The 26,800-nt window shown below is 40.5% G+C and overlaps 1 protein-coding gene across 2 annotated transcripts; it reads right to left on the reverse strand.

The window, feature by feature from the left end:
• Window positions 1-26,601, reverse strand: mta3 (metastasis associated 1 family, member 3). 2 transcript variants are annotated; one of them, XM_071462534.1, is made up of 19 exons: window positions 26,341-26,601; window positions 24,350-24,417; window positions 23,095-23,188; window positions 19,235-19,361; window positions 18,952-19,015; window positions 18,225-18,342; window positions 17,734-17,836; window positions 17,305-17,404; window positions 17,030-17,218; window positions 14,898-14,972; window positions 13,725-13,783; window positions 13,422-13,540; window positions 12,076-12,233; window positions 10,297-10,519; window positions 8,305-8,397; window positions 7,983-8,144; window positions 7,332-7,363; window positions 7,070-7,188; window positions 1-1,645 (listed from the first exon to the last, which is right to left on the reverse strand). In XM_071462534.1, the coding sequence occupies exons 1-19, from the start codon at window positions 26,366-26,368 to the stop codon at window positions 1,474-1,476; spliced, it is 2,103 nt and encodes a 700-aa protein (XP_071318635.1). In that variant the 5' UTR covers window positions 26,369-26,601; the 3' UTR covers window positions 1-1,473. The 2 variants fall into 2 exon arrangements, with proteins under 2 accessions (XP_071318635.1, XP_071318634.1); XM_071462533.1 differs by lacking the exons at window positions 1-1,645; window positions 7,070-7,188; window positions 7,332-7,363; ... (1 more) ...; window positions 8,305-8,397; window positions 26,341-26,601 and adding an exon at window positions 25,969-25,996 and having other exon boundaries at window positions 10,001-10,519.
• Window positions 26,602-26,800: the final 199 nt, after the last annotated feature.

The following is a 26,800-nucleotide window of genomic DNA, read 5'->3' on the forward strand; positions in this document are numbered from 1 at the left end:
CTGTGTTGTTTTGTTTTTTTTATTATTATTATTATTCTCAGCATATTCATAATTCAACACAAGACATACAGGAAACACTAACATAAACATTCTGAATGAAAGAGAAGAAATCACGTGACCCATCGGTCAGCGGAGGCTCTCACCTCAAAGACATGCGCCGGCGATGCCAGTTTTAAAACTCATTATTAAACACACCTGAAGCCTGGACGGGTTAACCGGCAATGTTTCGAGGCCTTCCGGCAATATTGTCATGCAGCACGGGGAGAGAGAGAGAGAGAGAGAGAGAGGGAGGGAGGGAGAGAGGGAGAGAGGGAGGGAGGTCTGAAAACTGGAAAAACTCGACTGGTCGCTTTAAGGAGCAAATGCAATGGAGAAATAAATGTAGCAAACAGCTGCTGGCAAAGTTGCTCTTGTGTTTGGGCCTCAAAATATTGCTGGTGCATCACAGACTTGAGTAAAATATGACAGATCCATGCCCTTTTCTGCTGCAAAGGAAGTGCTTTAGTACCCAAGTTAGGGCTAGGTAGGTACAGTCGCCCATAGAAATAGGATGAGTAGATTTACAGTGCTGTAATGAGATATACAATATATTATACACTGGTTCATGAGGGAGGCTTAGCGCTATGCTCTATTTCTTTGCTTTGTTATGTTTCCAAAACCTGCAGATTCGTCATGAATCAGCTTTTTTGGAGAGAATTATAGAGGGTTTGTTAAGTAATGTCTGCAGGTTTGTCATCCTGCAGCACTGGCTCCAGCCTTTTTGATTTAGACTTTAAGATGAGCGTGAAAAACTGCAGGTAAAACACAATTTAAAGCAGCCGTTTATCAAAAGGCTGCTGCTTCGGTCACAGTATAGTGCATTTTCTTCTTCTTTTTTTTTTCTTTTTTTTTTTAAGGTCAGCATTGGACACTTGCCTTCATTGTTAAAAGACCCTCAGTCCCCAGCAAATGAGAACCCTCCCCTTCCCTTCCCATCCCATCCCACCTTAAACCCCCATGCCCCCACCCCAGCCCCCCTCCCAAAGTAACTTTATACAAACTGATGAAACTTCACAACAATTCACCATCAACACAAAGGTCACACTAAGCTCCGTCATTATGTTCATCCATAAAAACTAAGAACAGGACACGTCAGCATCCCCCTCATTCTCTCATGTGTTGTTGGGACAATCACACACACACACACACACACACACACACACACACTCACATACACCCACACACATTCCCAGGGGATTAAAGACAGGCAGCACTTGCAGTCAGGTCAGGTGTATGTCTCTATTGCATCACGGCTCATCACATCCTTCTGTTGCCAAACAGTGAGACAGCTTGTATTAGTGTTGTCGGGGATTATGGAGATAATTCCAGGAGTAAAAGCGAAGGAGGGTTTGAAGATTTAATGAGAGAACAGGAGGTGAGAGTTCGTTAGTGTGTATGCAGGTGGGGTGTGGAGGTCGGAGGGTCCGTGTCCGGTCAGTCGTGGATGACGATGGGGCCTCGCATCCTCAGGCTGGGGTGAGGGTGCGGAGGGGCCAGGACGAGCCCCTGCGGAGGGCCCTGGGAGACCCTGCGTAGGGTGATCTGCTCACAGGGCTGCCGGCAGGCGTGCCTCAGCTGGGAGCGGGATAGCAGCCGCCTGGCCCTCCTGGGGGTGTGGAGACAAGACAGAACATAAGTGCAGGAGAAGATACACTGATGCAAAGCTAATGCAGAAAAACATCCAGCCTGAAAGATCATTCTGGAGCTACGATACAGTAGTTAGTGGTAGTAACAGTTGCAGAGGTGGTAACTAAGTACATTTACTCAAGTTAAGGTACTTTTACTTTCCATTTTCTGCTACCTCATACTTCCACTCCACTGCAATACAAATATTATAGTCTTCAGCCCACTCCATTTATCTGACAGCTTTAGTAGTTACGTTCCAGATTTAGATTAATATGTATAATCAACAAATAAATGATGATGTATTAGTTTGAGTTGATAAACAATAAAATGCCTGCAATTCCATCACAACTGTACAAACAGAGTCTACTGAGGAAGACTGTTTTATGATCAAAAGCGCCACATCAGCAACTAAATGGACCTGTGGACTGTTTTGAAATTGCTGGGCTCAGCTGTTGGTTATGTGAGTAGGTGGACAGAGTAGTAGTGATGACATTTTAGTCTGAGTCACAGCTCACAACTCTTAGTTATGCTGTGGCTGCAATGCGTTCTGGTCTGTTGAGTTTATTGATGTAGGAGAAAACTATTCATCTCTGCCTTTGATATTTGGTCAGTTTACAACTTGAAAAATAAAAAATACGCTCATGATATCTGAGCGTTTGTAATTTGTAATGGTCATTTGTAAAGTAAAAAATGGCAATTCATTATTTGCTATTTGATTGTTAAATTTTTCCTGCATTTATTTTTTTTCTTTAACCTTTGCTGGGATGTTCCTCTATTACTAGATGATTTAAAACATCACATTTCGTCATGAAACATGTTTTGAATGTGGTGTTTGAGCACCTGATATTTAAAGAACAGAGCTCAAAATTCTGTAGTAACCAAACATTTGTGATTGCACCATCATGCATCAGAAACTAACAGAGACTAAGACTACACCTAATGTTTATCTGAATACATTATTAATACGTAGCTGACCACAAGCTTGATGTGTCTAGTAGCTACTTCTTGCTACTTCTCATTACTGTGGCCAATCTGCAGTTTGGCTGCAGCAGCCTGCAGAGGGAATAATGATGAAACTGACTGTGGGCTGTGGGCTTTAGGGGACAGCCTATTTGTCACGCAAATTATTGGTGTAGCAGCAGTGATACTGATAGATTATCACTTGATTGCTTGGTTGCAGAAATTGCTCAAGAATTCAGTTCTGTTTTGCGAAATGTCTCCTAGAACAGTGTTTGTTTTCTTTGTCCAGTGCACAGCTGCATGAGGTGCAAGGTGCAGAGGGTCACCTTCAATGACAGACAGCATTTGAGACAGAAGATGGAGAAACTAATAAAGAGAGAAGACGGTGAACTTTAAGTTGGTTGAAATGATTAAATACGAGCAGAAAAGTTCAGTTTAAGGGGCACCAAATTGAGGTTCACGGCCGCTGGGAAAGTTATTACAAACAGCCACTTTTTCTCATTTCAGGGGGATTCACTGAAGCAGAGTGCAACATGTATCGAGTGTCAGGAACAGTATTACTGAGACGTATCTCTGTTATGAAGTAAAAGAGAGGGACACCTCTGCAGGATTCTTTCAGGCTTATAAAAGGGGGCTCAGAGGTAATTTCCAGACTGTAGAGGGGCTCTGTGCTGTGGGAGGAAGGCTGTGTGAGCAGCCGCAGCCACTAAACACTAGACCACGGGGCACACTCATGAATGTTGGACACGGCACTAATGGAATTCATTTGGAGACAAATGAATGCAAATGCAAGCTATATAACCACAATGTATGGGTGATTATTCATTGTTCCCTTTAGGCGGACAATTTCAGATTGAATGCACAGCAAAGCCCTGAACATGTGCTCTCATTTACTTCCTCTTTCACCGCTCTCAGCAGCAGAGGATGTTTTTTCTTGTATTGTGAACAGGAAAACTCATCTATTCTCTCCAGATCCCTCCTGTTGAGAAAATCAACACTAGAGCACTCACGGAGACTCTGTGCATTATGTGCCTGTACATCCAAGTACAATAAATGTGTCTGAGAGTGCATGCAGCAATCACGCATCTACACACACATCACCCATTTTTCTGCTTGCACTTGTATGCAGCAAGACATACATTTAGAGTCGGAGCAGAATATAAACTGGAGGGGAACAGAGCAGATTTTGCTCTGGTGGCACATTATCTAAAGCTCTGCTGTTTGTCTGTTCAGCTGGCCATCGGGAGGAACGCAAGCGTGGAAATCCACTCTCAAACACATATCAAGCTGCCTCGCTTACATTTCTCTTTTGCTTTCTCTCATTATGTTCCCATTTCAGACGCGTTGTCCTGTTATTTCTCTGTCCAAACCCAACATGTCCGTGTCTCATGTTCGGCACAGCCGTGGAGGAATTACTCAGATCTTTCACTTGAGTTAAAGTAACAATATTACAATAGAAAAATATTATAAAGATATTAAAAATATACAACATATAAAATATAATATATTCATAAAAGTTTTCTTTAGTCCTGCATTAAAGATCCTACTTTAAAGTACTGTGGTATTACCAGCGACAGCATCAAAAATAAAAGTACTCATCCTGCAGGAAAATGGCCCATGTGACTGATGTATTATAGCTATATAACTTTATTACATAATAAAGATACATTGATATAATACATTTTTAATATTTTAATGAATATTTTATGATATTGTACAATTTCACCGAACAGTTTATTTAAATCTATGTGTGTTAACTATCTGAGAAGTTTATAACCACTGGTTTAATCTTCAATACTTTGTTTTCTCATGTAAAATCAGTTAACACTTTATAATATAGTCTGTGACTGGCGGTGTAATTTTTATATATTCTTGTTTTAATTCTCTGTATCTACATTAAAGTACCAGCAGTATTTTATTAGCACCTGATTCATACAATGAAATGACACTGTAAATCACAGACTGTGTTAGAACGTGTTACCTAAACCTCAATCTGAAAGCAACTACAAAGTCGCGTTGTTGTTGTGGAGTAAAAAGTGCACTTACCCCCTGTGAAATTTAGTGGAGTAGACGTATAAAGCAGCATAAAATATAAATACTCAAGCAAAGGACTAATGTATTTAAAACTTACTTCAGTATTTACTAAAATGTACTTCATTACAGTCAAACACCACTGTGCTCCAGACTGAAATATCTTAACAACTGTTGCATTGATTGCCACAGACATTCATGGTCCCCAGAGGTTGAATCTTACTGATCCCCTGACTGTTCCTCTTGTATCACCATGAGATTAACGTTTTTTAATATCTTAGAGTGAAATACTGAAAAAAAAAAGAATAAATTGTGATAATTTGTTGATCCCCCAATTTTTCATGTCCGTATTATCTTCTCATGCAGTGTGTGACCTATGCTGAGAACAGTGTCGATTTGCCATCTCTGTCTGTTTCTGTCTCTATTTGTCTCTCTTGCCTCCTCCTTGAATAAGTGGGAGTGATCTCCCTCTCCTCCCCTCTGCTCTGTGACACACTGCGCTCTTCATCACACTGAGAGAGCGAAAGAGGAGCATAAAGAGATGGGGAACGGGGAGAAAATGAAACATCTGAACATCTCTCATTAGCAGCAGCCTTTCAGAGCAGATCTATTAATGTCTTTTACTCAGAAATGCATCAATTGTCTCTACGAGGAGAGTGAACGGCAGCATAATGTAACAGAAAGGGTACAGTATTCAGAATGATGCTTTCTCTGTCTCTCTCTAACACACACACACACACACACACACACACACACACAAGCAGCCATGTTGTCTTGGTGGGAAGTGAGTGATCCATATGAGTCCAGCCATAGTTAATGTGGTAATGATATTCCCACTCAGGCCCCAGCGGTGCCTGGCTCCTCACTGGCCCATCTGTACCAGTTAGCTGCTCTAATTTTAGCCCCGGCGGTCCGAGGGCGGCTGTGAGGGCCGGGTGCCATGGCTCATTTAGACACAGGCTTAATGGAAGAACATATTTCTCCCTCGCATGCGGACATGCAAACTTTGACTCATTACGTGCATGAGAGAGTGTGTGTCTGTGTGTGTGTGTGTGAAAATAAAAAGAAACTGTGTAAAACACAGAGTACGTGTTTATTCAACTCTACACTCAATCACGTTCACAACAAAATGTGTGCTAATGGTCAGTGCTGGCAAAGACAGAGAATTGAAATAAGTAATCTGTGTGTGTGTGTGTGTGTGTGTGTGTGTGTGTGTGTGTGTGTGTGTGTGTGTGTGTGTGTGTGTGTGTGTGTGTGTGGGTTCCAACATAGGCAAGGGCCTGAATGCTGGAGGTCTGTGTTGCTGTGTGGATATCTGAATGTTTCTGTATGGAATGTGCCAATAAAGGCTTATCTATGAAATCAAAATTAAAATTAAAAAAAATCAATCACTGGAGGACGCTGGTGAAATTTGTGAGAATGTTCTGCAGGTGTTTCATCATAAACCAAACAACACGAATTACAATTTTTATCCTGAAGGTGGCACTAGATGAAAACTTGAGGGCAACACTGAAGTTATTACAGTTCATCCTGAGGGGAGCATGAATGTCTGAGCCAAATTTCTGATCCAAATCCAACACTTAACGTCGGTAACGTTAACCTGGCGGTGGCGCACAAGGAAAAGTCAGCAAAATTTCTTGCTGAAACAACCGATGGATGATGAGATATATATATTTTGAAAGCTAAACTTCAGCCTCAAACAAAAGCAGTTTGCTTTTTGCTAAACTTTTTTTTTTAAACAATGAGGTCAATTACTCAGTTCTGTGCAGAATGGATGAAGTCAAGGATGAAGGCCTGCATGACACACTGTTTGAAAACAAAGGGAATTCCCATTCTGCTGGGAAAAAAATACTGAATCCACCACTTTTTCTTTCTTTTTTTTTTCAAATTTGTTCTGTCTACCTTATATTTTCATCAGTTTCTTCTAGGATACATTTTCCCTCCAATCAAAAATATCTATCAGATGCTTTAACAGTGTTTTATGAACAGCTGGTAGGTTGTTTTGTGATCAAAATTTACTTATTCAAATCAATTTGGATTGATTTTGTATTTTTACAGTGATGCATTGATGCATTGTGTTTTTTTTTTTAGATCTTAGATGGTGCACAATGAGAACAAGACTCTTGAGGTTTCCCAGGCTGCTGCTCTGTTTCAACTCAGTGGGTCTGTGTGAATTTAGGCACAACATACCCACCGTTGTATCTGTGTGTGTTTGTGTGTGTTTGTGTGTATGTGCACTACACAGCTGTGTGAAGTCAACACAGGACAAAAATAACTCAGTGTCCTTTTTAGTCACAGCTCAGTTCCTCTTATCTCCTGTCAGTCGGCTCTCAGCATCACTTCATTTCCCTTCTCACACACACGCACACACAGTCAGCCAATCAGAGGTCAGAAAAGGGTCACCTTTGCTTACCTGGTCTCCCGGGTGACGAGGAAGAAGCTATCATCTGGGGCATCGATCCAGTTTGGGCGTCTCTTGCGGATCATCACTCCACCTCGGGTGTTTCCACTGCTGCTGTTACGGCCATTGTGCTGCGGAGAGACAATTAAATGACATGTAATGACAATAATCAGAGATTAAGTAGTTCAGGATTTATTATATATATATATATATATATATATATATATATATATATATATATATATATATGTATACACAAAAAAAAGACACCTACCAGGAGGGGTGCACCTGTTGTACCTGGGTTCTCTGCAAAAACAAAGCCACAGCAGTGAGAGAAAGATGCAAAGTATGCATGAGGGAATCTGTCAGTTGTGAATGGTATTGATTAGTTTATTACTTTTCCTATTTACAAGTGGTGCAACAAATGACTGTGTTTCAATTTCAGTAGAAATAGTGAAGTTACCAATAAAAAACAAAGTGTCAGACTGAAGTTGAATCATCCAAATTATCCAAATGACCCCCATCTGCTGATTCGTTTTCATTAGAATTAGTTGTCATTCTCTCCAACGAGCTAGTTTAGATAAGAAATGGCAGAAAAGGTTATCAACTCCGTGTGTATCTCCACTAATCTGATTTTATCAAGCACAAATGATGACAAGAACATTAGATATCAACAGTTTGGTCCCCAAGGTTCATTCACATCAGAAGTAACTTAGTTAATAGCAAGAGGGGACGCATTTTCCAATCTTTTTTTGGGGGGTGGGGTTTAACAGAACAAATAATGACTTTTGCTTCTGGGCAGGATTAAGTTAAGCAATAACAGTCTAATTGAAAAACAAGGCATAATTACTTTTTGTGGAATTAGTTCAGCAGGTTTTTTTTTGTTTGTTTTTTTGGAAGGAAATGTGTGTCTGTGTGTGTCTACCTGAGCGCCTGTCTGGCTCAGCCCTGCTGTGGTGATGGTAGCTGCGTTTTCCCAGCATGCCATGGGGGCCGTGCGGGAGAGAGGAGAGGAGGCGTCGAGGGGGAGGCGTCTGCAGGCCCGGGGTGCGGTGGGAGCGAGGGGCGTGGGCTGCCGGACGGGACTCTGGAAGAGACACCACACTGGAGCTGCATCAACTGGCTCCTATGGACCACCTGAGTATTCTCTACTCATGTGTTATTGACTTGACTGTTCAGTTCTGTTTCATTCAGTACAATGGAGGAAAACTGGACTAATTATGGACAAATATACTGAACTGATTTACCTAGAAACTGCAGGACACTGGTCAGAGTGCTCCTTTGGGCGGCTCTGGTTTTGGGTAGGCGAGTCCCCTGCCCTTCTGACACCCTTAACATGTCTAAACCAAACACACACACACACACACACACATTTTACAAACCATTGCAGTGTTTCTCAAACTGCATTAACTCCCTCTACTCCTCATACTGACAATGAATACTAAATACTGTTTAACATTTATGCAGAGTCATGCATTTAAAAACAAACTTGGTGTGTTAACTGAATTCTGCAGAGTTTTATAGCAGCGTAACATGTTTATGATTGAAGCAAGGATGTCTTATGTAGATGAAAACGACCTCTTCTCATGTTTCAAATGAATGTAGAGCAACATCACAGGATGCAGGAGTCAATGCACATGAGCAAATCACTCTGAGGTATTAATATGATGACCTGCTTCCAGGGGTGGCATGAGCACTAAAGAAATCTCCCTCACATGCACATATAATTTTCACTCCATGCTTACATGCACACACTAACAAAAAAACAAACAAACAAACATTGTAAACACACATACATGAAAATATGAGGGCGTTATGAGAGCAGGCACTGGAGGTTGAGTCCATGCTGGGGAGGGGAGGCGTGCCGCTGCGGTTCCTCTGAGTGTGGTGGAGTTGATGGACAGATAACATGGACACATGAAGCACAAGGACTCGGAAGAGATGCTTTCAGGTGTGACTTTATTGGAGGTCTACTCTCACATTCACACAGTGATGAAAGAAAAGAGAAAAAGAAAAAAAAAAAGGAGGTAGAAGATGAGATGAGAATATTGCAACAGTTGTTAGAAAATGAAGGATGATGAAGAGGCAAAGTGGAGGAGGAGGAGGAGGAGGTGGGGAGGGTGGCTCTGAATGGCAAATCCTGGCCGCAGGATTTACAAGACAGAAGAGGCAACAGGATGGATTCTTGTGAATATTGCATGATTTGAACACAGGAGGACAGCTGAGCGGATGGTACGGCGAGAGACCATGGTCGAGTAAATGACTTCCTATGGCCTGAGCATGATCTACAGTGAGGGGGGTGGGGGTGCAGCCAGCAGCAAAAAGGCAAGAGCAGCTAGTTATTCCCAGTCTTTACTTCGGCTTTAACCTCCCTTCTTTCAAGTTTCATCAGTCCAAAGCTCATTATCTATTCATTTTGTCTAACACACTCACAAAAACACACCAGTAACAGCATGAGGAAAAATGTGTGCGCAAAAAAAAAAAAAAGAATAAAAATGTTTAAAAAAAAAAAAAAGATGGCAAACACAGTGAAGCTGAGGTTCAGTATTTACAATAAACATTCGTGGCTGAGACAACTGGTTCAGCCGTGACAGCACAGAGTGGGCACGCCTTTACCACGGGCACCGTGCAAAATAGAGCTTCTCTTAGTAAAATACATTTTCTCTACATCTAACTTCAGCAAGTATACGGCTCAGACTAGAGTATGACTATCGGATCCTATTACAGTCTACTTTTTAATGGCAGGAGCAAAATCAGTTATTGTTTTTGTATTTTCAAAGTGGGTGTCTGTGTAGAATAGCCCTGTTTAACCAATAAATCTTTGTGTATAATTCCAACAATGGCTTTCAGTTCACAGTGACTAAGAACTGTAACAGATAAAAGGATGAAAAAAAAAAAATATTAAAATAAAAACACGAATGAAAAGATGATCAAAACTCATAGTTATGAGGACAGGCAGTCTTTATTGGAAACAGGGGGTGGGAGAATACAAAAACCAAAATAATAATAATAACAATAATAATAAAAACAGAAAGAGAGACAGACGGGGAGGGGGCGGAGACGGGCAGAGATGGGGTTTGATGGCGGGGCAGTCGGGGTGAGAAGGGTGATGAGTGTGTGTCAGTGTGTTTGTGTTTCTGTATGTCTGCTCATGTTGTGTTTTGTGTCTGCATGTGTATGTGTATGTGTATGTGTGTGTCCATGTGGCAGAAGTTAGGAGGAATTGAAAGAGCTCTTACACTCTGCCTTTATGGCCCCACAGTTAATGGGGACAAAGGGCCGGCGCGCAGCACGGCGCAGCCTGATGATGTCACGGCACATGTGCCGGGCCAGCTTGGTGAGGCGGGTGGCCTGCAGCAGGAAAGCCTGCTTGGTCTTCATGGAGGACTTGGGGCTGCCGCTGTTTCGCATGGGCACCATGTGGTTGGACTGGCGAGGAGCGTGACCTCGAGAACGAGACTCCTGGGAAGGAAGGGGGGAGAAACAGAGAAACGGCCACTGAATACACTGATGGTGGCTGATTAAAAACATTTTAGGCACCACTGCTGCTTATTGAGACATGAAGATTTAATATCAGAGTTTTCAGTGGTGTATAAAGTTTAAAAAGTCTAATGGCAAAGACTTATGGAAGCTGTAGTTTTAATGAGTTAGTAGTTATTATGTCTTTGTCAAATAAAATAATAAAGATTCAGATTTATTGTTAACAGCTGTTTATATGAACAAATTACAAACATCACATTTCAGCTTTTAAATAGTATATGCTTAATGGCCAGTGAAATCTGGTTAAATAAAAACAGCCCAGCATTAAATCTTACCTTCATAAAGGTTAATTGAAAGTTAATACAATTTCAGCTTCAACTTTATGGTCATTTTGGAGGCTGTAGTTCTATTTAACTGTATTACATTAAAGTGTGAGGTGAGGGTGGCCCTGTTTACATCAATGAGGGTAACCGCAGCTTCCAAACTGGTCATAAAGTTGAATCAACATGTCTCAGAAAAAAGACAACATTATAATCTGTGTGAAGGTGGGATTTATAACAGGCCATTAAATAAAACTACATTAGATAAACTGCTGTGTGAGTGTATATTGTGAGATGGCAGGAAAAGCACAGGTGTAATTAATAACATTAGTAATGGCTGCACTCCATTTGTATTAGCCTGCTCCAGGGCTCTGCTGATGTGCATTATGGCCCAACGTGATAGCTTGAAAAGTGGCACTTCAATTATAAAGAGCAACCATTTATGTTATTAGTTACAACTGTGCTTTTCCTGTCAAAGTGTGAGCTATTCAGCCCAGAATCAGGGTGGCATTTTGAGTCTCTGTATTCTATCCTCTGCACATCAATCTCTTACAGAGAAAAAAAACAGACCTCGTCTTATTTGTCTCATTTCTTTACATATATTGTACACTTATACTCTTTTGCATAACAGTTACATTCAAATTTCGATCCGCATGATAGGAAACAGGATAAACTACAGTCACAGGTTGTCTGCACTGTCACTGTGTGGTCTTTTCAATGCCACTTATAAAGACATAAAAGGACCGATGTTGCATTCAAGTCTAAGCTGTGGATGCATAGAAAAAAAAGTAGTCATTTTTCTACAACAGATTCCAGCAGTATGTGGAAGGTGTGTGAATCTATTAACAGCTAGTATGTGACGTTTTCAGCTGACTGAATAATTTATGTTGACGGCTCAAAACATCACTTAGATACCACAGATGTTAAATTTTAGAGGAGCAGTCATGTGGTTTTTGTTTTATACTTAACTTTTCTGTTTCTACGTCTAAAATTTGAGATGTGAACAAATTTATTCTTCTCATTAAACCAAGAAAGCTGAACATTTTAAAACCTCTGAAAATGAATGGAGGATTTTAAAATCCTTTATTAACGGTGATCCTTCAGAACCACAGCATGAACCCAGACATTTGAACAAGCTACACTCTCATTCTGACACATTTACCCTCCATGCCACCACATCCCATGTGTTTCACATCTGTGCTTTCTGACTGAGCTTACATTGCTTGCCGGACTCGGGGAGGTCCTCTCCTCTGGGCCTTCTGCTCTGCTCGGCATCTTCAGGCCGCCGTACTTCTTCCAGTACATCCAGCAGGAAACGCACAGACGGCACTGCATGTTTGGAGGCCCCCATGAGTACCACTGGGCCGACTGCATGGCTGTTAATGTACGAAACGCATTAATGCTTGTTAGAGGCATCGGAAGAGAAAACTGGTCTCAAGACACTCAGCATATTGACCTTTTTTTCGACTGTCTCTAGTGTCTCTCTCTAAATCATGTGATCAATATCCACCATCATGGAGGAGTCAAAGTGGATGCTTCTTTATTGACTGATAAGTATCTACAGTGACTTAACAAACATCAAGAAACTCTGTCTGCCCACATACATGGGGAAACAGAATAAAAGAAAATTAAGATTTTATAGTCGGGCTGTTATCGTTTCCATGTTGATGATTTTGATAACAATTCTGTTTCTCATCAAATTCCAATTACAGTTTTTCGAATTTTATTTGAGCAAGAAATTAAAGGTCAGTATGTTGAAGACAAAAATCAGTCACCACTTGTCATCAACAGTTATTTGTTATAAATGCTTAGAGATCTTATGAATCGGATCCACTCTGCTCAAAGCTTGAATGGCTGCAGTCCATTTTCTACAAATACAAAGATAAGATTTTCTGTTGCTGCTTTAAAGTGAAAGCTTTCTACTTGCTTTTATTGTGACGCAGCTTTATTTTCCTGTTGCTACAGTTAACAAAACTGCAGACCAGCTTGTGCATTAAAAGGCATATTTTATCAGGCTAATCAGGACTAATCAATCAACTAATAAAAGATTAAATCATTTATGAAGCAGAAATGTCAAATGTTCTGTTTGCAGCTTCTCAAATGTGAGAATTAGCAGTTTCTGTTTTTGCTCTGTTGGTCGGACAAAAACAAACAATTTGAAGACATCGTTTTGTGAAACTGTGCTGGGAATTTATCTGATCATTTATCAATTTTTAAAAAGTAATCAACAAACTCGTTAGCTGCAGCCCTAATAGGATAATAGGTCCAAATTTTGCTTTCAGGAATTGAAGGTACATTTTTAAAGCATCTGTGGTTTTTATACATCTGAAACCAGTTTCAATTCAGACCCAGTATTTTTATTTTTTTTATTCCAACCCTAATGAAGAGCCAAACGAAGGGAGAGATTCATCACTGGATTAGTAACAGCTGTCTGCAGATAAGCGTCTCTTCTAGACTCGTAGCTTCATTTCTAAATTACCCCTGTTCACTGGCCTTCTGATTTAATTTCACACACACACACACACACACACACACACACACACACACACACACACAAAACTCACTATAGCAGCTCTCGCAGGCTCTGCCCCCTCCTGCTGCATGATAGGACCCGGGGCCTGCTCCATTCACTGTTGCCATCTTTCCATTGGTCATTGAGATCTGGTTGGGGTTGGGTTTGTTACTGTCAGATAAAAAGAAGAAGAGATTTAAGAAACACGTCAACACTATAGCTGCCTTCTGCAGTGCTTTATATATTTTTTTAAATCTATTATATTAAAAATATATATATAATCCTGCAGCCACAGGTACAGCAATGATTCAGACATCTATATCTAAATATTGAAATATGAAGTGAGGTGACTTACTATGTGGGGATATAAACCTGCTTCAGTTTGCTCTCTGCCTCTGCTGCTTTCAGTCTCTTCTGCTCAGAGAAAACAACGGATGGATCAATTCATTAAACCCATAAAACAAATCAACAGTTAGACAAAAATCTTAATCGTTTAGCACCTTTCAAAATCAGCGCTAATAGGTAGCCTGAAAATAGGACTGCAGGATTACGAAGACAATCATTAAACGTGTCATCACATTTCAACGGTGTCGTTTCCTTTCATTTCATTTGCACATCTCAATTAGATGAAAAATCCTTTCCCATGAGAAGTCACCCCTCTGTCGCTGTCAGTGCTCTGAGAAACCAGGTTATGGGGTGACAGGGGTGTTATATATCTGGCTAACTTAACAACTTAACCTCTCCTGCACCAAAATTCACTTCACTTCAGTTTATGGTCCCCTTAAGGACACTATGTTTTGTTTTTGTTTTGTTTTTTGTCATGGGGAGCTGGTGCTTTGTAAAGTCTAAGAAAGTATCTCAGACTTTTTTAGACTTTGCCCCACTGGTAGCACTATGGGGCGGTGTTTTTATGAATGGGTCACAGTTTTGTTTCTTCTCATGTAAACATAAAAAGAAAGAAAAAAAAAAAAACTTAAAAAAGTGTATGTAAACAGAGACTACACAAGGCACCTTTAAGTTTTGTACTTAGAGTTTTCATCAATTCAATTCAAAAACATTTTTGAGTACAATTTACACAAAATACAATTTAATACCTTCTTCATGGTCACACTGGTCAAAGGATGACAGAAAACCAGAAGAGACAATAATCCTACAATAGGGCTCAGATTTCTGCCAGTACTTCCCACCTGTGTATAACAATTCCTGGCAGTATGATTAATCATTTAACATCACCTGCACGCAGATACATGGCAGGAAATTGGTGGAGCATTAACCAATTAAAAAATAATGAATTAATTCAAGTTAATTTAGGTTTTTGCTTAAATTAACACAGCAAGGAGGAAAAAAGTTACTAATATAAACTGTGCTTTTCCTAATGACACTGTCTACAGCAGGCAAGAAAAAATATTCAAGACTTTTGTCATTAAAATTCAAAATTTTTTTATCGCTTCTGAGAGCTTGTGCAGGAACTGAATTCAAGATAGAAATATTAAATTTTATTGTTGTAAAAAGACTTAATTAGTCTCACCTGTTGCACATATCTGTCTGTGGTCTTCCACATGTAGTAGTACTCTATGATGCTGGTCAGAGACTTCCATGGCAGCTTCACAAGAGGAAAGAATGAGGAAGCGTGGGTGGGGGGGCCAGACAGAGAGTAAATTAATGATATTAATATCTCATGTTCTTGCCATCTGGGTGTGAAAGTCTTCATGTATATTCATGAGCGAGAGGCATCGTGACCACAGAGGCTGAAAGCTACCAGCTTTGCTTGGTTCTGAGCCTCAGACGACAACACACACTTTCACACAGACACACACACACACAACGATTCGCACATTTAATAAGTATTCATGAGCACCTGGTGCCACCACATACACCCATATCCTGCCTTTATTGTACAGAATAGGTAGATGGTGAGAAGGAAAATTCAACAGAATCAAGTAGTCACTCCCTGTAGGCTTGAGAGGGAGGCTGTTAAAATGGGTAATTTCGTCTCTCACAGAGTAGCGTCTGTGGCGAGCTTAAATTCATGCCAATTACAATGGATTCCCGTTGTGACACGTTTTCACTGCAGGGGAGGGAAGTATCAAAAGTCCCCAGAAACTCAAATCACTCCTGCAGCATAGTCAAATGTCCCCGCTGTCAAACAGTATGCTAAGCAAGTTTCAAAAAGTCATGTTTCACCAAAATACAGCTAAACACACAGCAACTGTCTGTGGTTTTCACAGCACCTTGGTCTCTTAGGATTGAGTACACCATGTCAGCTGTTTGACTGGCGCACATGGGCATGTGAATGGCCAGTGCAGAGGTAGATTATGCTGGAGCAGTGATTTGAGAATGTTTTAATACCTTATAACATAAAATCTGGTCACTATTAGAGTTAAGTCAAGCTGACTACAGCTGCTGTCGTGCATTCAGAATGAAACATCAAACAGACCCACTAGAGTCCAGGCTGATCATTGGGCTTGTTTTTTGCTGACTTCCTAGCGTTCATTTTTGTCTTTATTAAGCATCTTTTGTTTAAATGTTCTTGCCCCACATACGTCAGATCCATGTTTGAGCACAAACTCAAGATGTAAGTCTGATTCCTCATTTCGTCAGTTTCACAAAGTACAAAGCTGCAAAGAACCAAAAATACATGAAAAGATGACAAAGGCACCTATAAAAAAATGCCCATATAATTATTATTCTAGAACAGTTCTAGGTTGTAAAAATAATTCATAATTCATACATAGCACAAATACTACCTAAAGCCCTGTTTCCAAAGGTCACTTGAGTCCTAAAAGCTACTAGCTCATTGGCTGTCGTAAAGATAGCTGTTAAGACATTGATAGAGTCAAGCTGGCCAATAATAGTTGCCATGAGCAACCAAGGCCGAGGGACTGAACAGTCATAATGCATGTGCCCTTGAGGGTCACGAGATGCTTGGGGAGGACAAAGGTACTGCACGCTGTGGTTCCATGAGGAAAGTACTTGTTTGAATATGTAGTTTTGTATGCTAATTGTATGGGTTGAAATGAGTTTTATCCCAACTCATTTTTCTGCCCTTTTTACTGAAAGAAAAATGTTAATTATTCAGTTTTAAATGTTTTTCATCTATTGACCTAAATGAAATACTGTGTGAAATCCTCACATTTTAACTGGTTTTCTCTGCTTGTCTCTGCATGAAATATAGATAAATCTATGTTACTGTAAATAAAACATGTTTGATGTGCTCACTGATGAACAGACAGTCTGCCTTTCAGACCCACAGGGGGTAAACATTTTATGCTTGAACAAGCAACAGATACTGAATTTTCTCAACAGAGGGGAAACCGGATGTTCAAAAATGTTGCAGGTTCTTTTTATATTTTTCTTCTCATGAAGGTAAACAAAGAAAATTCTAATTCTGACAGTCAGTTTTAGAGCGCAGGGGAAAAAGGTTTAGGGCTAACTGAGCCACATATAGCATGATTTGCATAAAACACACATCTATTAATTTGAAATATATGTAAAATACTAAACTTTAGTACATATAACTGAAGTTTCCTTATCAGACATTATGTTTATTCAAATCACTCTGGCAGCCCAATAGCAGTTAAAAGATGACATCCCACGAATTCCAGCTGTTATGACTTTACAAAAGCCAGAGTGAGAGCACAGTTATAAACACACACTTACAAAGTCTTGTCGGATGTCGTTGAAGTCTTTTCCGTATTTCTCTAGTGCCTCTTCGAACATGGCAGCTTCTGAAGCGCTCCACTCCTCCATCTCATCCCTGCAGAGCACGGGACCTCCCGCTGGGACCAATACACTCAGCGCACTGGACAAGTCGTAATTGTGGCGATGCAGTGTGTCCATCGCATGGAACTGCAACCGGGGAACACAAGAAGGCAGTTACAAACTATATCCAAGTCACGATCGGACTGCTGTGCGTGGATGTGTGTCCAACTCACCAGTGTGATATCTCGCGAGGCTGCAGCTGCACTCATGTGTAAGCTTGGTTGTCTGACTGAGCTGCTGCAATCCAACGCTCGAGCAAAGGTCCCAACCGCCCTGAAAAATGATGCATATAAACCACTTAAAAAATGCAAAGTAATGAACCCACAATAATGTGCATTTATTTTTTTTCCAGTCATTCTTTGCATTATCATAAACAAACAGAGCAAAGTAATGGAGTTGAATATCATATCGTTCACAGCAGGAAGGGTCATAAAGTGTCATTACTGAGAACTGTTCCATCTCTGTGTCACTGAGAATTGAAATAGTGGCAGCTGCAGACTGGAGGAGTCAGGTCCTTAACAAGCTGCTATCTGAAGCTTTCTGTTTGGTCGATTTGCACAGGGGGCTGCCAGTGTTGATGTTGGAGGTGAAAGGTGATTTACCGTGCCACCACTAGGAATTGGTCTATCTGTTTGTTGGTGAGTGGACACTCTGGATCCCACAGCTTCTCTTCTAGCTTCGACTGGTCCCTGTCATCTGCCTCACCTGCAGGACACAGACACAACAGTTTACAGTCAGAAAATCTCTAATAAAGATGCTGGGTGCAGAAATTCTACAACTTGTGTTTACAATCGGAAAATATGTTATGAGGTGGGTCACTGTTAAGTCAACTGGACTATAAAAGATTTACAAAAACTTTCAGGCTGCATGTGTGAAAGAGGCTATAAGTTCAGGACAACATCATTCATTGGCCATGTCAAACATGAACATGCAACACTTACTAAACTATATAAACCTTTGAGACCAATCTCTCTAACACACACACGCACGAGAGAGATGTGGATAATGTGGCTAGAGATGGAAAAACAAGCTTTGGGCATAATTTGACAAATCCAATGCTTAGTGCATCAGCTCATGAGCAGTTCTGACTGACCCTCTTGTAGCATTTCAGGTACGTCTGCTTGAAAGCGCGGTCCCACTCTGATCTCTCCTTTGTCGGCCAGCAGGGTCTTCTGTGTCGGGTCGTACACCAGCGAGTAGAAGAAGGTATCCTGGAGACAACAACACACCAATTACCAAGACGAAGAATCAGCCTCCGTAGTTTAAGCCACAGGGTTTCTTTTTTCTTTTACACTCGCTCTAATGTCAAACTCATTTTCTCTATTATACATCTGAACCTTTAATATAATTGGAATTGTGCTAGTAAACCTGTGATTCACAGCTGCTGTGTAACAGAACAACCCTTACTGTGACAGCAACTTCTACAGATGAAGTTGAACAGTTGATTTACAAAAAAATATATACTATATATAAATATAAACTATTTTGATTACTTGTTTAAGCAAAAATGCATAACGTTCCTGCTTTCTGCCAACTGTCATAATCTACTTAATAGTTTTAGTCTTCAAGTGTTGTTTGGAGTAATCTGACACCTTAATGTGCATATTTCTGACTTTTTTCTTACATTATATGGACTGAAGGATAAATCAACAAATTAATCGTCTGATGAATCAACATTGAAAGTCATGATTAGTTGCAGCACTTGACTATCCGCTCCGTTTTTTTACATCTGAAAAAGACCTGCTACAATGCAGTCTGCAGCAAACGAACAACAAACACCAGTAGGAGTTGACAAATCGAGTTTTTTTCCTCTGGCTCACCTCTTTGTCAAGGTATGAAAGAACAGCTTCAGTCTCGTTCAATAATGCGACACTGCACTTTCCCCTAATAGAGAAAGAGAGAGGAGGACAAGCACCATGTAAAATACAGACACAGGAAGTGAGCAGTGTTTGATGAGCGTCAAGGCTGGATGAATGACTATCCATGAGTACTGCCTGCAGATGATGAGCTGTGGGGTCCTGTGGGGTGGTGTGTGTGTGTGTGTGTGTGTGTGTGTGTGTGTGTGTGTGTGTGTGTGTGTGTGTGTGTGTGTGTACACAGTACCTGATGTGTGTCGCAGGTAGGCTCTCATACTGCCGGGAGAGGAAGAGCTCTCTGTGGCGAAGCTGGTGTTTCTGTTTTTCTGTTAGCTCTGTCTCTGTCGGGTTCTCCTTCTCCTCTTCCAACTCCTCTGCAAATACACACACAGCAGAAAAATTACTTCAAAATGACAGATTAAAAGAGACCCTGATGTTATTAAATGGTCGCCATGTGTCACAGAGGGCTCAGCGAAGAAAAATGACACAAAAAGTACGACCACGGTCTTGAATTACCGACCAGCAGATTAAAGTCCCAAATGGCTTCAGCGAAATTCATCCATTTATCTCTCTGATTTCATAGAAGGGCCTTTAATGATATTTCATAACTGTTGCTGTCTTCAGACATAAAAAAGTAAAAAGTCTCCTGAGCACTCTGCAGCCACAAACTACTGCTGCCATCTATTAAAGGCACCCAAGCCATTTTGTGCAGGACTATTACTAGAAATGCAATTTTTAAGAGCAGTGTTCATACATAAATACTGCGTTAGCTGAGTCAGCACGTAATGCCAGGCAGCAGATGAACACCTTAAATCACTGTTACACTGTGCAGGCATATACTTGGCAACTTATCCATTATTACACCTGTTGTTTTCATAAGCTGGCACTTCAGGTACAGCTTCACATTCCTGTTACAAAATCCAACATTCCTCATTTCCTCCGTCCTGATATTTTTTGTCACATGGTCGCCCTCCAGAATTGGTGGGTTGGAACCATATCCAACCATTTCAGTAATGTCCAAAAGCGACAGTCGCGACATTCACACCCACTTCACGCTGCAGTTGGCCAGCTGTGCAGAGGTGAGAAATTAGCCAGGGTTTGAACTTCTCTAGCTCTCTTTTTTTTTTGATATTGGACAAAACTATTTGTCACTTTTTATGTGAAGAACCAAGCCCAACACTCTGAGTGTCTTCCAGGAGACACTGTGTGAAAATGTGCTGATGAGCTGTTATAACGTGTCTCCGCCCCCTCTATGATGGCCGGTCTCTATCATGACTACCAGTGTAGATGCTTGGAACAACTGCAGTTTAAACACTTTCAGTTTCAGACTGACTACGACAGTTGAAACTGTGACTATGTGCATTGACACTGCTGGCTAAGAGCAGGGAATAACACTGCCAAAGCTCTAAAGACTTGACATTAACTAGTTTGATTGAACACATGTGTTTATAAGAGAGGCAAGACATGATGAAATGTGCAGATGGGGACAACTTTGCAGACTTTTGGACAGTTTTCCTTGAAGGTATTCATGATGTTGCAATCATTTGTCCACATAGAAGTAACAGAAGTGTGAGAGAAGTTTAAACCCTGCTTACAGTAGTTTCTATCCTCTGAGCCCATGTCAAATTTTCAGACACAAGTCTCCTAATTCCAACACTGAATACGTGTGATGGGTAGGGGGGTTTCAGATGCTGTATAACCAGCCATCAAGCACATCAGCTGAAGCACACTGACCCCTTGACAGACCACTGAACAGACCAGTGTCTTTGGTTGAGTTCCAATTTTTTCAAAGTCTGATGTTCAGATTTTTAATGCAAAACAGTCTCTACATTACATTGCTGTTCTTACTTTAATCCAACAGATAACAGAGTCTGGTCTGCTCTCGTTTGATACATCAGAGCTGTAATTGGTGTTGTTTTTTTTTTTGCTGGTGCTGTTTCATATTGAAACACAACTCCAAGAAGCCTTATCTCTTATGTGTCACTGGCATTAGCCACTAGTTGCCAATTTGTGGGTCTTTGCTGCAAGATATGGGTATCTACTATATATCCTTCATCTATTGAAAGGTGTGAAAGAGGAAGCAGTCACAGGGTCTGTTGAGTGACAAACATAATTCCATTCACCTGTATTGTGTTGGGGAGGCAGCAGCAGATACTGCCACAATGCTACCTGCATAATGGCAAAATTTGTTTTTTGACATTTGGGTGAACTGACCACTGACCACTCTCCTGCAGAGCCAACATCTGGCTCACAGCTGTTGTTTGATGTTGGGCTGCAATAATTCATCAGCATGAAAGACAAAACGCATGCAAATTTTGCTGACATGGCTCCCGAATAACTCCACTGAGAGCGCTAGTTCTCCCTTCTGAAATTTTTACCATAATGTGGGAATAAACAACCACAGCAACACATTTATCAACCAAGATCAGTAGTTTGGTCATACGTACTGATGTTTCAGTCTTGGCTCATATAAACTCTGCACATTCTGTTTTATTTCTGTAAATCACATTCACTGGCTGTCCTTCTGTTTTTCACTGGAGCCATAAATTGTGTAAATTCCCTTTTTTTACAGTGTGGTAGGCTCTGTTAAATTTTATTGTTGTTTCTGCCTTTTCTGCTGACCAGCTGGTAGATGACAGCCTCCAAATAGCTGGTTGAATTGGCACTGCACTGCGATCAATACATATGTCCCTGCATATTGTACAGTTTATATTTCTGTGCTTAAGGTTGCTTCGTGTTTACAGAGTCTACTCAAATGAACAAAACTGGTTTTACACAAACGATTTGACCACACACAGAGAGAAGCGTATGCAACCACGCAATATATTCCTGTCTTTCCTGTCAGTGCTGAGTCTCAGTCATGAGAACATTGTAAACCGTCCTTCACTGTGTCTTCTGCTGCAGAGTCCTCATGTTAATCGCTCTACTCATGAAAATTGTGAGATTGTTTTGGCACAAGGGAGTTTTTTTTTTTTTTTATTGTGACCAAAGGGCTAAATGAAACATCTATGGAAGAGGGTAGACAGCTTCCCACACAGAACTTCTGTTGTTGTGGTAACAACACCTTCCTTTCCTTCTATCTTTGCACAGCCATAATCACACTCCAGTTCTCCCCCTCTCAGTAATAAAGCAATTGAGAAATTAATGTGATATATAAATATGAACTGCGGCATATTTTCAAGTCACACCAGAGCACCTATTTATGTTCCAGTGGCATCATCTACACAAATGTTCTGACTAAATGTAGTCCCCATGAAGGAAAAAAAAATTAATAGTAAATGGTATATTGTGCAAAGGAAATGCAAAGTGGAAACCCTGCTGGAAATGTCAGTCTGACTGACATGCAGCAGAAAGCCCATAATAACATTTTTCCTCTCAATATGGATGGCTGAAAATACAACCATGGCTGAAAACCATCCAGCTTCAGAGTGGTAATGAAATGTCTATTAAATCAGTTAATAATAGCTCAGCTATTTTACTGATTCTCACTTGTCAAACAAAAGGATTTGCAGCTTTCTTCATATTGCTGGAAATACGTTTGAGTAGAGCTGGAATAATTTGCTGACCATTTTCTTAGGTACTCGATTAATGGTTTGGTCCTCTACAATTTTTTTTTTAAACACTGAAGATGATGGTATATGTATGACTGTTTTGTCCAAACAACGAGAAAAATATTTTTGAGAATAGAATAATCTTGCCACTTACCAGCAGAACAATGTCTGCATATTATTTCCTCAATTCATCATTTAATTGTCTGTGAAGTGTCAGAAAATTGTAAGAGCCCAAGGTGATGTACACATATTTTCTGGTCAACAGTCCATAACCCAAAGTTATTTTTACAATGATATAAAACAGAGAAAAGAAGCAAATCATCACATTTGTGACATGAAAAATGACTTAAAAGTAAACTGCTGCCAATTATATTTCTCTTATTTGACTAATCAGTGATTCCACTTATCATTTCATCTTTACATTTGAGTTTAAAGTAGATTAATATGCAGATTTTAATGAAACAAGATTGTCTTTTTTGACACTGAACTACCTGAATGGGACTGCAACTTTCACAGGTGGAACCTAAACAGAGGGTCTGAGTGCGTGATGACTCACTTGCATGTTTGTCTGCGAGCTGGATGAGGCTGTGGGAGATGTCTCTCCGTCTGTAGAAACAAACCACCTTGGCCTCCACGTTCCCACTGGCCGTCTGAAACAGAGAGAGACGATAGAGGACCAGGTTGGCTGAAAGGGGTGGCGACACATCCCTGCACAAACCTCTACTTTCCCAAAAGAGCTGGCTAATTTGTGTGCCCATCAAGCGTTGCTGCTTTGACAGGCTGACCAGGGCAGCAAAAGCACTTTTGATCAGATGATTGATTGATTGTCTCACTGTATAATTAGGCCGACAGGCTTAAAGACTCTGCCAGTATTAAATAGTGCGACTGATGGAGAGTGAATGGATGCGGGGGAATGAGGTTTGACAAAACTGCTTCCAACTTCTATGGCTTTTGGGAGGTTGTCGGTGCATAAAGAGCAGATGTATGTTAAGAGCGTTCACCTGAAGGATGTGAAAGAATTACAGTGTAATGCCACCACAACCTACAGCCATAAAAATGTCAATAACATTAAAGCACTCTGTTTCAGCCTCATAACATTATTGAACATAATAAGCTTCACACAGGCAGTATATGCTGCACTGATACTGCAGGAAGTTCCTGTCTTTTCACCTTTATCACTTATGATAATTACAACCTCTCCTGTCTATACATTATAATGTAGAGCCTCAATATGTTTTTTTCCCAAGCAGACCCTGAATTGACATGACATTTTCCCACCCACGCCACCTTCTGATGGCATGCATTTATTTGAGTAACTCAGTGCAAATGTGACACAGGGAAAGCTTTTCTGACACATCTGTCTGTGTTAGTTTTGGCTTGTTCTTAACTAACATAAGTGACACACATCCATGAAAAATGTTTTTAAAAAAGGCAACTCTACAACTTATTGGACATAGGCAGAGGAAATATTAGATTACGTTGTTTTTCACAGGCACAATCAGCTAATAGTCAGTTTGGCAATAAACATTTTGCATCTTTAGCCCAAAGCTTTCTGAGCTCCTGAAATGCTCATTACAATAATCACCCCCGCCTACATATAACACACTCCTACAGGTGTGTCCTGCAATACAAACAGCATTTATGAGACCTGGGAACACCTGTCTCTTTTAATCATATTACTAACACTGAGCGCACAAACATACATTGCAAAGAGACGGGGTGGGCACAGGAACAGAGAGGAATCCTTGTTATTCACCTTGAGGCATAAAGAAGCATAATCACACAAGAAATGACACACAACCCTTCAGTACCTTGTTGAGTTCTTCTATCCGTCGGATCAGGTAAGGGTTACTGGAGGAGTTCTCAAAGAATACATAATCTGCAAAAAAAATAAAAAATAAAAATTACTTTACTGTATCAGATAACTGCGAGGCTAAATAATCTTGAAGACTCAGGTGAAAATAACATGTAAATCCCAAACTGGAAACATGTATATCTATGTAAATGTGTACAATATCATAACTATCAGATCCACAGACCACAATTAAACTGTAATGCAAAAGCCACCGAGAATATCAAACTCCAAGTTAAACAGGTCAAAGCAAAGGCAAACATATGTGTGCTGGCAAGTTTCTACAGCCTGAGACAGTTGCCATACCATCATAGTTTTTGTAAGATATAGAAATTGAGGATAGGGACACAGCAAAGTCATAACAGTTGACTTCACCTGGCCTGAGGAGACAGAAATCCAGCCTGGTTCAATTGCTTTTAGGCAGAATATAAGGCAACTTTGGAAAAGTTAGGCCGCCTTCAATACCACCTTCAAGTGATGCCAGAAATATTTTAATTGCCATGTTCTAGACACAAAATCAATCCAGTGAAGAGGTAAACATATCAGAACTGTCAAAGTGTGGTTTTCAGTGCATATGAATATTACTGTTACTGAATGTTACTGTTATTACTGTTAGTTATTTTTCAGGCAGAAATAGCAAAACATTGTGAACTATTCTATGATTTCAGTCTGTGAAATGAGAGGATTTCCTGATTTTCTTTGTCTTAATATTTTTGGATATTTCAACATTTGGTTGAACAAATTGAGACATTTAAAGATGTCGTTTGTGGCTCTGAGAAGTTGTGATGGGCATTTTTTGATGTTTCACAGACTAAAAGATTCTTCTTCTTCTTCAAAAAAAAAAGAATTGACAGATTAATCAATAAGAAAAATAAAGGCTAGTTAAAGCCCTACACAGGACTAACTTTTCGTGTTAAAAGGCAACATCACAGTTTTATTATTACTTTTTTTTTTACATATGAAAAAACTTCAATGCACCAAGAACTTTGAGTTTGAGAAACTGGAGTTTACAGGGAGGCCGTGAAGGCAGCAGGAGCACAGCACCAAAGGTGAGTTTATGGACAACTAACTGATGCACTGAGATAAACCTGACACACCGGTGATTAAGTGCAACCAAATTATATCACCTGGGCAAAGATGCTTATTGTTTGTGTTTGTGCCATTTGATCTAATTCAAAGACTTAATATAGATCTGAAGCCCCGAGTGTGAGTGAATAAAAGGTGTTAGGTTTAATCCTCCCGACGAAACGACGCCATGAAACGAGACAATAATTTGATGTTGAATTCCATTAGACTGCTAACAAGCTAGCTAGCCACTGGAGCCAATTTGCTAATTAATTGCTCTTGTGGTGAATCTAGGTGAACAGCGCGGCAATACCAAGCATCTTGTGTCCCCAAGGCTGTTAGATAATTAGTTGAAAATAGTGTAAGACGAGCGTTTGAGCAGCAATAAAGGTAATCAGTGAAGCCACTGCTGGTGCTAACGTTAGCTAAATAAGGACTCGTACTAATGGCTGCATGCCAGAAGAGGCAAATACAAAGGCAGCCTCAGACTGTCCGTGGTGGCGTTTTAACAACCTTTTAAACACATGTCTGGTCGAGAAGTCCAAGTCCGAGTCAGTTTCCTTCATCCCCAGTCTAAATATCCGAAAACCAAAGCGCAGCAAAGCTGCCGACCACTGAAATATGTTTACATTGTGAGCTAGCCGTTTAGCAAGCTGGCGGCTAGCTACTGTGGCCACGACAGACGCGAGGCCTGACCCATTTTGGATCCCAAATATTTAGAAATTCTCACCTTCCTGCTCCAACGTAATGCACCTCTGTTATCGTAGCACAGCCGTATCTCACTATTAAATACAAATGAGCTCAAAAAACGCCACATTATCCCCGGGGGGGTGTAAAACTGGAGGGGTTTCTGTTTGATAAAAAGATCCACATTGACATACATACCTCCGACCCGGTACATGTTGGCCGCCATTTCTGCCCTCCCGGAGTGTTAACGTAAACCATAAACTAAGAGAAATAGAATAAATTAATAATAATAAAAAAAAACAAACAATAAAACTCAATTTCTTAGAAGGTAAAAGGTGCTATAAGTTATGATCGTCGAGACTCCGGATGTGCACCCAATAGGGAGAATTTGTCAATTCAACCCCCCCCTCCCCTCCTGATGCGACTCACAGTCCCCTTTACAATACAGTGAACTCACGGCAGCCAGAAGAAGTCGGATCAACCAGAAAAACCACTGCCTGCTGACGTTGGGAGGGGCGCAAGCGCAGACACACACACACACACACTCACACACACTCACACCACGTACACTTTTAGATAAAATTATATTATAGGAACAGTAACAGGAATACCGGAAGAAGATTTCACATCTTCTCACAATCATACTCTTCAAGTAATA

The sequence above is a fragment of the Trachinotus anak genome, unplaced genomic scaffold (genome assembly GCF_046630095.1).
Source record: "Trachinotus anak isolate AG129_WGS33_773 ecotype Australia unplaced genomic scaffold, CSIRO_AGI_Tana_v1 ptg000025l, whole genome shotgun sequence".
Lineage (NCBI taxonomy): Eukaryota > Metazoa > Chordata > Actinopteri > Carangiformes > Carangidae > Trachinotus > Trachinotus anak.